Consider the following 12435-nt stretch of genomic DNA (forward strand, 5'->3'; position numbering starts at 1 on the left):
GTGGCAGCCTCTATGCGTGTGTGTATTTTTGTGTATGTGTGGGCCTGTGTGTTTGAGTGCGTTTGTGCATGTGCGAGGGTGTAAGTGTACACAAGTGTCAGGAGAGTTTTGTGCACGTGCGTATGTGTGTGTGGGGTGGGTGGGGGAGGAGGGGCGAGGGGGGACAGATGATGAGGTATGTATGTGTATGCATGCCTACACTGTGTGAGCAACGGAATATTGGAACGTGCGGGTGTGCATATATATATATATATATATATATATATATATATATGTGTGTGGGGGGGGGGGGGGGGGGGGATATGGGCGTATATGTGTGTGCTTGTACAAGTAAGGATTCATCTGTGCGCGCGCGCGCGCGTGTGTGTGTGTGCCATGGAAGCTGCGATACGTAGCCTAGAAATGAGTGTGTGGAGGAAGTGGGTAGAGGAGGTGCAGGGTAATGTGTGTGTGTGTGTGTGTGTGTGTGATGGGGCTCATGTACGTTTATGTGAATTTAACTGTGCTTTCATGTCTGTGAAACTGTATGTTTGGTGCATATCTGTTATGCATATGTGGGTGTATGTGTGTCTCCATGTTTTACATTTATTTGCTTATTTATCATCATTGTTGTCTTTTACATTTATTTTATTATTATTATTATTACTTTTTTTTATAAAATAAAATTATTATTTATTTATTTATGCACGCTTATAGTTGACTTCATCAAGTTTTTGCGCCTTATACATATTATTATTAGTAGTAGTAGTTCCTTTTTTTTATGTATTTATCTATTATTTATTCACACTTTTTTTTTCTTTTCTTTTTTTTTCTCAAGGCCTGACTAAGCGCGTTGGGTTACGCCGCTGGTCAGGCATCTGCTTGGCAGATGTGGTGCAGCGTATATGGATTTGTCCAAACGCAGTGACGCCTCCTTGAGCTACTGAAACTGAAACTTCCACTTGCACTGCCCTATTGGTCCCTCAAGTTATGTGGCAAATGCTTTCTTGTCTGTAAAATGACCAGGAATCTAAAGTTGCGCCGATTTGGATTAACAGTGCCGCAACATAACGTTCCTTGTTGAACTGAATGATCTCTCAGTAACTACTCCAGGTAATGATCATCAAAATGAATTATATATCCTTGTTTGGCAAGTTGTTTTTTTACTGAGGCACTTGACGACATAATAAGCAAACCCAGATTTTGACATAATTCCTTTTCCAGAATAAATCTCATAATCATGATTATGTATCTTGTTTTCCCATTCCTTGAATCTGCAAGAACCCACAACTTCATTTCCCCACTGATCTGTTGCGTTCGTTTTTGACAAACTCTCGAAATGTAAATCCGTCCACAGTTTGAGACCATCATCTCAATCATCTACAGCAACATTTATACATCACTGACTAACGTTTCTTCTGAAATAATAAGCCGCCATGGCAAAACCGTCCGTGTGTCAGACGAGACTGGTGAGGTGGCATTTTGGTCCAGTAAGGCCGGTCCCAGAGAGACCGTTAACTAAGAGATTGGAAGCGAAGAGAAGGTGGCGAGGAGCGGGGTGTGGGGGAGAGGAGGCCGTCAGTCGCATCAACGAACTCCGGCACCAAGCTGGAACTGCTGCACGTGGCTTCATGAAGAATACATCACTGCCGGCCAGCCCAGCGAAGGGGGCTTCATCATTTAAGCCAGTTGGAGGCCGCCACGAGAGGTCCTTTGACTTAATGTCTCCCCAGGGCTTTGTGTCTGTCACCACTGTTCATCATCATCGTATCCTCTGCCAAGCGAACTCGCTTCTCCCCTCCTATTCCTTTTTATCTTCTGAAACTAGTGTCGTTAAACCAGTTTAACACACGCGCGCACAAAATACGTATACCTTACCGCCATGTGAGCGATAATTACACACAAGATATAAATTACCCATTATCTACTTTGCCTTGCATACACGCATTTCCACACAGCCTCACACCTGAGAGAGGCAAAGAAGTGGGGTGAAACGGGCAGACATGCAGACAGTCAACTCGGAAGGACGGACACATGAACCGTACAATTTTCAGGGCTTCCAAACTGTCACATAAAAACTGAGACATGAATTTTTATACCAATTATTTTGGGCTTCTGAAAACGTTACAGATTGAGGAAGATACCGTGCAGAACCATAACTTTACCTACTGACCCATTTCTTGGGCTTCCGAAACATTACTGATTGAGAAAGATACAGAACAATGAACTATACCTACTAACCCATTTCTTCTTCTTTCTTCTTCTTCTTCTTCATCTTGTTCAGTCTTCTTCTTCTGCTCCTTCTCGACGCCGCGAAGAGTCATTAGGACGCTGCTCAGAAGAGCTGTCCATCAGACTTCTCCATGTCTGTCGGTTGTGTGTCAAAGCCTGGGTCTCTGGAAATGGTTTGCCTGTCAAATTTGCAGTGTTATATGTCGATCGTTGTTTGTTGTTGTTGTATGTGTGTTTTTCTTTTTTGTTGTTGTTGCTGATGCTTTCTGTCTGCCCCTCCTTCCTCCCTCTGAACAGTTGGGAATTGTTTTGTTTTTTTAATGAACAAAAAGCACAGATAACAAAGAATACAACACAACACCATGAATACTTCACTGAAGAATGCACGGATCATAAAGAACCCACCAGGACATCTAAAGACTATCGATATGTTGCCTGACTGATCACGCAGAAAAGTAAATGGGTTCACTCAATGGACAACGTACGAATTGGGTATCCAAAATAAATCAACCCTCAAACTGACGCAGCCGTGTGGCAAAATATCATCTGACTGGAAACAATTCCTGACATCCGACACACAACAACGGATGTGTTGGGGAGGGAAGGGTTAAAACAGGGATGGGTTGGAGACGGGCTGGAGGGAGCGGGATACGGGCGAGGGTGGAGGGGGGCGGTGGGGGGGGGGGGTACATTGTGAAATATCTTTCACCATAGTGCATCTGCATAAGACTTGCCCGTCCTTCACCACAGCAGATTCATCTTCACAGTTACAGAGAGAGACACAGAGAGAGGGGAGGGTGGTGGGAGGGTGGTGGGACGGGAGGAGGAGAGGAAGCTTGCTAATGGTGAGAAATGCTTGCTAATAGAGGAAGGCTTCCTAAATACTGATTTTCTGTTTTCGCAATGCTTGCAACACACACATTCTCTCTCTCTCTCTCTCTCTCTCTCCTCTCTCTCTCTCACGAACACACCCATCCGCCCATCTACCCACCCACGTCCACATTCATGCAGCAACAGTTGCTCTCCCAGACTGACTGTCATGACGTTCAGCCGGTCAGCCTTAGCGCCAAGCCGCCCACCCGACGCTGTGCAGTGCGGCGTACTCTGTGATCAGTGCCCGCGGAGCGCAACAAGTGAAGGAGGAAGGCCTTGCGAGTGTATAAAGAGGCCTGTCCCCGTCCCGCCTCTTCCCACTCGCCACAGGCCTGCCTGGCTCAACAACCCTGAACCAGCTTTTCTGGCACAAGGAGACGGAGAGGATTAGATAAAAAGGACTCGGCACTTGGGTCAATAATTTTGCCTCTCCAATAACATTGACCACTTGACGGGGCAATCTTTCATTGAAGGCAGTCCCGCTCTAGAAGAAGAGACAAGCCCGGCGCCGTTTCTCTCACTTCCGCAATTGAGTTTTCACGCTCTCCGAGGCTCCTGCTCGTGCTCTTTCAGTTCTTCCAGAATCAGTTGTTGTCGAAGTCGGGTTGTTACTTTCTTTGACAAAACATACAAGTCAAGTCTAAGAGTCCGTGTAGGCTGGTAGGCGTTCTTTGCCGTGCCACATCCCCCATTTGAACACATTTGGCCGGCAAGAGCCGAATCGTTGTGACTCATCCATCAAAGGTCCTGTCAGAGACACCGGCATCATGTCGAAACTGTTCGTCGTGCTGTTTGCAACTCTCACACTTCTTGTCATTGGTGAGTTTGCCTGTGTGTTCGTCTGTCTGCCCGCCCGTGTGTCTCTGTCTCTCTGTCTCTCTCTTCCCTGCGGTCTCGTTCTGTATGTGCATGTCTTCCTCAGTTTTTCTGCCCTTCTCCCCTTTCTCTCTTCTTCATATTGTTGATGCTTTTGAATGGGTATGATATCATTGGTAACTATGTGGACGATATGGCTGTTGTTGAGGACTGGGTTTTGATGTTTGAAAAAATCACCACTCTCTCTCTCTCTCTCTCTCTCTCTCTCTCTCTCTCTCTCTTTCTCTCTCTACCACTTTACAGCTATTTTACATCATCTTTTAGCTCAAGAAGCATATCGTTGCAAAACCAAAATATTGTATCATAGATGGAAATAACAGTTAACACTAAATAACTAATCATGCTTCAACAAAGACTCAAAGAGAGAGAAAAAAAATTGACACACGAGAAGATGTCGCTCAAACAACCCGAATGAAACTGATTCTAGAGCAAACCATTCTGATTGAAAGCGAACACATGCCTGCAACACGGAAACTTTTCTGACTGATTGCCTCTTTCTCTGTCTGTCTCGATCAGTCCCTCGGTGTTTTATTCTCTGTCTCTGTGTCTCTCTATCTGTGCATTTATTATTTATTTTTGTTTTATTAGTTTCTCTGTCGCATTATTTCTATACTAACCGAAGCTATGCCAACTGTTTCCGATGATTGTTAAGGAACTGACTTTGCTTCTCTGACTTTACAATGGTATTACAATTTTGTGACATCTCGATCACTTAAAAAAGAAAAAGAAAAAAGAAAAGGCTTGGGATTGGCGTAACGAAATGCTGTTCACAGTCATTGCTTTTCCCTTTGAATAAAGATTTAATTCTTCTTTCGTTCGCTTCTATTTCTGTTTGTATTTTCGTTTGCTCTCTCTTGCCCCCACACTTTCCTGTTGGACCCATCGTACATTGTTCTCTTTTCCACGCTCCCTTTAAGTAAAAAAAAAAAAAGAAGAAGAAGAAGAAGAAGATGATGCTGATTTCTGTGAGCCAAAGCATACTTCAAGTGAAAATATCAGTTACAGAAGCACAGCGTGTTAAGCATTATGAAGACATGAACTATTAATCTCTGTTAACTTAGTCTGCACATTAAGCGGATGCCTAGGGGTAATGCGCCAAGCTACGAAGCGAGTGTCCACGAGTTCGTGCCCCGGACGGACTGCCTGGATTTTTACACCCTCGAGACATGGGCCTGGCTGCTAGTCTTTCGGATGAGACGATAAACTGAAGTCCCGTGTGCAAAATGCACTTAGATTGTATCAGCCTATCCTAAACGATTCTAACCAAACCAAACCAAACCTAACCTTACCTTCTTCTTCTCTCTGTGTCTCTCTCGATCTGTGTGTCTCTGTCTGTCTCTCTTTGTTTCTCTTTCTCTCAGTCTCTCAGTATCAGTATCAGTATCAGTAGCTCAAGGAGGCGTCACTGCGTTCGGACAAATCCATATACGCTACACCACATCTGCCAAGCAGATGCCTGACCAGCAGCGTAACCCAACGCGCTTAGTCAGGCCTTGAGGAAAAAAAAAAATATATATATATATAAGCGTACATACATAAATAAATAAATAATAATTATGATGAAAAAAAATGAAAAAAAAGGTAGTAGTAATGAAAATAAGGATAAAATAATAATAATAATAAATAAATAAATAAATAAATAAGACAACAATGATGATAAATAAGCAAATAAATATAAAACATGAAGACACACATTCACACACACACCCACACATGCATAACAGATATGCCCCCAAAACGCAGTTTCATAGATATGAAAGCACAGTCAAATACATATAAACGTACATGAGCTCCAACACACACACACACACACACACACACACACACACACACACACCACAAATTTCCCTGCACCTCCTCTACCCCCTCCTCCACACACTCGGAGTTTCTAGTCTATGTATCGCAGCTTCCACGGCACACACACACACAAAAAAACACGCACACGCACACACACTCACACACACAGATGAACACTTACTTGTACAAGCACACACACACACGCCCATATCTCCCACCCCCAACCCCCCACACATATATACAAAGATATATATATAATATATACGTTCCAATATCCTGATGCTCCCACAGTGTAGGCATGCATACACTCACATACCTCATCCTCTATCTCACCTCCTCCCTGCACCCCCACCTCCCCCTCACACACACACACACACACACACACACACACACACACACACACACACACACACACACACACGCACAGAACTCTCCTGACACTTGTGTACACTTACACTCTCACGCATGCACAAACGCACTCAAAAACACAGACCCACACATACACACAAACACACACATACACACACGCACAGAGGCTGCCACTGATTGGCCGCAAGAGGGATGGGAAAAGATCTCTGATGCCAAGAATGTGGCGTCTAGTGTGTTGCTCAGTCTACTGTATTTGGAAAAGCCCACAGAGACTCTGTTCCGTTTTGAAGAAATTTGCGCAATGTTGGTTTGGAAATGATGCCGATATTTGTTTGATTTGCAAAGCATCGTGCTCTACCTTTCATGTTAGACTTACGGCCGCTCCCGCTCTCTGCTTTTATTTCTTTGAGGCGATCGATGGTGTGATGGCCTTGTACCTGTTCTTTTTGATATTCTTTGACTTTTCTGAGGATTTCCGATTTTCTAGATGTAGGCCGCTCGTTGGTGTTGCGTTACCAGCAAGTCTGTCAGCTCGCTCATTTCCCTTAACACCTGCATGTCCCGGGCAGTATGACCATGTGAGTTTTTTTATCTGAAAGTTGCGCATTGCCTTATGCCACTCTGGGCTTCCCATTCCGTTTTAAATTTTCTGTATGAGGTTCATTGAGTCTGTTAGAATTATGGCATGTTGGTTTCCGGGCGTATGGATGGACGATAGCCACTGGAGGGCATGTGTCACAGCTTCAACTTCCATCGTTAGGCTGGAGGTTGTGACTTTGTAGGCAGCATTCTCTTCCCTAATTGTTTTTCCATTTTCTTTCGCAGTGAATCCCCAACCGGATTGGTCTTTGGTGACTGAGCCATCTGTGTATATGATGATGTCCTCTTCTTTACTGTTTTCTTCTATGAGTAGCTTCACTTCCGCATCAGTTTTGCCCTCTGGCCATTCCCGACATTGTCTTCCTAGAGTGGGTGAAATGGCTGTGTTGAATAGATGGTTGAGGTTTTCGGGGTTTTTCTCCCATTCTTTTGTTTCTTTCAGGTCTTGTAGTCGGCATACTAGCTGGATTGTGTCTTCTGCTTGCCCCATCCATGATCTTCCTCGCCCTAGACGGCTGCCTTTTGGTTCTTTGACTGCGTCATGCAGTGGGTTTTGAGGGTTTTCTAATGCTTTGAAGTAGGTCTTGACCTGTTCTAACTTGTTTCTGGCCTGCACTGAAGGAAGGTCAAGCAGGTATCGCATGGTTTCTGTGGGCGTGTCTTTTGTTGTTCCAAGGATCAGCCTCATAGCTTCATTTTGTACTCTTTCTAATTTTAGGAGGTTGCTTTGAGACGGTGTTGTTAGCCCAAGTCCGTAGTCGATCACACTGAGGACGAGTGATTGGTATAGCAGGAAGAGGTGGCGTTGTTCAATACCTTTGGTTGCCATTATAAAAATCCCCAATCCCACGGCTTTCATACAGTACCAATGGGATGAATGGCTGTTGGGTTAAACAGTCACTAACTGTATGCAGTCTGGCCTTAGGGCGACACCAGGCTGACGGACTCCACACAGATGGACATCCATTGCCCTTCCCTGATAAGAGGCTCTGTCAGGGCGACCGAACTTTTCCCTCACCACATAGAACACCCTTCTATGGATACTTACAAAACCCTGTCTCGCGTGCACCTCGGGGATCAGCTGCATAGCACGAGACATAAATTCAGATCCCCAAAACCCCAAAACAGGCGTGGCAAAAGAGGTGGGAAAAGATTGTGCTTAGGTAGGAGAATGACAAAAGCAGAGCGACTGTCAAAGAAATTCTTTAGAATCGGCAGTTGGAATTGTTCCAGCGCGAGAATGAGAATCTCAACAATTGAGAAATTGGCATATGATTTTGACATTTTATGTCTCCAAGAGACCAGGACAAGTGCAGACAGACCAATACATTTTGAGAATTTCACAGTCTTTCAAAGGAATGAAGGAAGAGGAGTAGCAATCATACTGAACAAAAACCTAAAAAACAAAGTTTCCACCATAAATCTAGAGAAATGGTGTAGCAACTCATGTGAACTAGTGGGGGTGCGTCTCGAAAAACCTGACGGAATTCACAAAAGCATCGTGCTCATCAATGCCTATGTTCACCCAGGAACCTGCACAACAAAAGAGGATTGGGCCTTTTTAGAGGAAATAGAGAACGAACTTGGAGACTCAGTCATTATCTGTGGAGACCTCAATGCAAGATCCAAGCTATGGGACCAGCGGAACACCAACCCACAAGGACTCGCACTTGAAGGAATGATAGGGGAAATTCTTCTTAGCCCATTAACAACCACATCCCCAACTCGCCTTGGAACAAGACAAGGGGACAGTGACAGTGTGATCGACATCGCTCTAACATCTCCAAAATTCAGAGCAGAAATGAATGCAGAGACGCTTCCACACCAAGGCAGTGACCACCTCCCGGTAGTTTTCAGTCTACAGAAACTGTCAGACAAACGCTGCATGAAACCGCGTGATCCATTTCAGTATGAAACCAAAGAGACAACCGTCATCGAAAAATTAAGACGCAGAAGAAACAAAAGAACGGCACTGAACAGGATGCAAACTATTCAGCCCCCATGGTGGAATACCGACACAGAGAGAGCCTGGATAGAAAAACATGCGGCTGTCAAACTTTGGCAAAAAGAAAGAACAAAACCATCTCCAGACAAAGATATTGAAACAAAAATGAAAGAAAAAACTAAACAGTTTGAAACCATTGCTCAAGAGGCCAAAAATGACAAGTGGAAACAGTTTTGCGAGGCACTCAGTTATGACTCAACATTGACAGAGTTCTGGCAATTTTGTCGTCGCATGGAAGGGAAAACGTGCACAACAACAACCCCAGACAGGGTAGACACTGACGGAACCAAGCTTAAGACAAACGAAGAAAAAGGATCCGCCCTGCTCAAACGTTTCATACAACAGAGTGATCAAAGAAACTTAGATGAGAAAAAGAAATATGTTGAGGAGTTAAACCAAACCCTTATGCAGACTGGACCTGATGATGACTTGACAATAGATGATCTAAATGAAGCAATAGCTAAATGCAAGAAAGAATCTGCCCCTGGCCCAGACAAAGTTCGCTACTCGGACATCAAGGAACTATCGGAAGAAGACAGAAGCAAACTTTTCAATCTATATCAAAACAGTTTCCACAATGGACATGTGCCGGAGGACTGGACACACAGCTTCTTAAAACCCATACCAAAACCAGGAAAGGACCATCATCAGGTAAGCGGCTACCGGATCCTAACCATGCAAAACATCGCTGGAAAGCTCATGGAACGCATGATAGCCAGGAAACTTGCAAGGGATCTTGAACACAGGCACATTCTCCCTTCAAATCAAGGTGGTTACAGAACAGGCAAGTCCACATGGGAAAATGCAGCTGCTTTTGCATATGAGGTGTATGAAGGATTTCAAAGGAAAGAAGAAACACTAGCAGTAGCAATCGACCTTGAAGATGCCTACAATAAAGTCCAGTTTGCACACCTCATGGAGCTGCTACTAAGGTATGGAGTAAGTTTGACACTGACAAGATGGATAGCAGCAGCGCTTCAGGAAAGAACCGTCGTCCTATGCCTCGGAGATTGGATGTCTGCACCTTCTAAACTATCCATGGGACTGCCACAAGGGTCTCCGCTCTCTCCCGTCCTCTACAATGTCTACACGAAGGGCCTTGCAGACTTAAACAACAATGGAATAGCTCGGGTGCTTACTCTTGCGGATGATGGCCTGGTCTTCAAAACTTCGAAAGATGCTCAGGAAAGAACCAAAGCCGTCCAGAAACAACTAAACAATATTGTTCAATGGTGCAAAGACACAGGATCTTCCATCAATCCAGCGAAAGCCCAAACGTTGCTGTGCACCCTGAACAACAGAACCGCGAGCAAAGCACCACCTTCTGTGTCATTCGATGGGATTCAGATCGAGAAAACTGAATGCCTACGCTACCTAGGAATACACTTCGACAGGATGCTGACCTTCAGAAAACATACGGAAAATACTGTTCTCAAATGCAAAAAAGGCCTTTCAGTCTCTCAACTCTGTGAAAGCCATTGACGTGCCGCACAGAAAAACCGCTCACCAGATTTCTCCAAATCTGTTCATCTCATGGAAGCGATCAGAAGGGATTAATTTGACGAGGATTTTTTTTTCTTTTTGAAACTGCGTGTACTATGAAACATTGGGGAGACAACACACACACACACACACACACACACACACACACACACACACACACGCACGCACGCACGCACGCACGCACGCACGCGCGCGCGCTCTAAAACAAACAGGATGAAAACACACACACACACACACACACACACACACACACACACACATATATATATATATATATATATATGGAGGATTGGAAGCCACCGCCACGCCATCAAATTTTAGATTTCAAACACGACATAATAATAATAATAATAATAATAATAACATGTATCACAGAAAAAGACGATAAACTGTGGCCCCGTGTGCAACATACACTTAGCACTCGTAACAAAGCCCACGACAACAAAGGGGTTGTCCATGGAAGAAGTCTATAGAAAATTCCGCTCTGATAATGGACCCCCAGGGAGTTTCTTGCTTACACACGACTTACATAGGCGCGTCTGTATCATGGACAATATACGCCCGTGGGTGCGTCACACGATCTGTAATCTCGAAGTTGATTGGCTCTCCGTATTTGCCTGTAACGAAGGCGATCGAGAGAGGCAGAACGTTCAGACAGCAGGCTTCGTTTTTTCGACTTTTTGCTTCATATTTTAGTTTTCTTGTAGTGCATGCGATGTTGTTTCATTGTGCAGTGCTGGTTGTAGCAATGGAGGTAATTAATTGAAGAAGTGGACAGCAAACTGTGATAGCCATGATGTTCCGCACGGAACTCCCGAGTGCTTGTGCGATGCACCTTACGGGTAATCATCTTTGTAAGACTGAAACATTTTTTTAAACTCACTCAGTACGGCCAGTCCTCTCTTCTCCTCTACACAGACCCCTCGGATGTCCAGTAGGTGTCTCAATGACCCAACCTTTAGCTTCCGTCGTCAGAATTGTGGTATTCTTTGTCAACATTCACCTCTTCAGTGTAAGAGCCTTCCGCTGGTAATATTTTGATGGTGGTTATTGGGGTGAAACGCTGTTAACGTCGTCTCTTTCGCCGTTCGTATGGAGAAAGTTAATGAGTAAACAGTTCAGCTTTTTTCTTTTTCTTTTTTTTTTTCTTTTTTTTTTTTGTGGGTAAAGGATGATGGTGAATGCTGCTTTTCCTCTCTCCATCACACTCTTCAGTGACAGTCTTATGCATACATATACCATGTGTACATCTGTAGTCCTGGTGTGTTCATCATCATGCACCAGTTGCAGTCAACCAAACATTACAATAATGAATAATGTTAAATCAAACTATGAAACGAAACGTTAGTGATTTCGATACTTGAACAAAAAAACAACAACTCAAGTATACATTTTTTTCTTTTAACAAGTCGTATCCTGTTTGTGGATGAGACAATGAAAAGATGTATGATTAAAAGCAAATCAGAAATCATTCTTCGTGTTGATCACTGTCCACAAAACACACAAAAAATATCTTACTGGCGACATGTTCGTCAAACAGACCCTCTATCCCTTTCTTCACGTGAAAGAACTATTTCAACGCCTTTGGGGTCCACAAACGCAGGGACTGAAGAGACCAAGTGTCGAGGTCCGACATACATGTTTGCATCTTTTTCTCAATGTCGATCGCCTTTGGCATTGCTCGCATTTGGGATAAAAGTTAGATGCACATACGCAATATCCTTGAATGCCGCGGAACTCTCCAGGGGTCTATCAAATTCATACACTTGCAGACGGGGAAAAAATGGTGGCGATATAGTGTGGCGCGGACGCGCTCTCCCTCATCTCGAAATCTGCTATCATGAAAAAGTAATCCAACACACAGTCAATTAAAAAAAAAAAAAAAAAAAAGGAGAAGAAGATGCAGATGGAGGCAGACGGATAACCTGTTTCACTTTTAAATTTTAGAATTTGCATATGCAATAAATTTTATCCCGTGTTTTAAATCATATAAATAATGAGGTTCTTGTTTCACTTTTCAAGTAGGCATATATATAATCCATTTTATCCCGATTTTAGGAATATGTACATTATGAAATTAGTTCACTGAAGTTAATTTTTGAAATTGTGATTCAAGATATTACGATTTTATATTGTTTCGCGCTCTTGTTAAAAATGAGTCAAATTTATTTTATGATGGTAAATTAAATAAGCAACAACTG

General features: G+C 43.6%; 1 protein-coding gene across 1 annotated transcript in view; it reads left to right on the forward strand.

Moving 5' to 3' along the window:
• Positions 1 to 3384: 3384 nt before the first annotated feature.
• The window catches only part of LOC143294273 (O2 contryphan Vc1-like), an 86703-nt gene continuing 77652 nt past the window's right edge, over positions 3385 to 12435 (forward strand). Inside the window, exon 1 of the mRNA XM_076605708.1 lies at positions 3385 to 3903. Within this exon, the coding sequence (XP_076461823.1) occupies positions 3852 to 3903 (52 nt within the window). The 5' untranslated portion in view covers positions 3385 to 3851. The remainder of the gene's footprint in view (positions 3904 to 12435) is intronic.

This window comes from Babylonia areolata, chromosome 19 (assembly GCF_041734735.1).
Source record: "Babylonia areolata isolate BAREFJ2019XMU chromosome 19, ASM4173473v1, whole genome shotgun sequence".
NCBI lineage: Eukaryota > Metazoa > Mollusca > Gastropoda > Neogastropoda > Buccinidae > Babylonia > Babylonia areolata.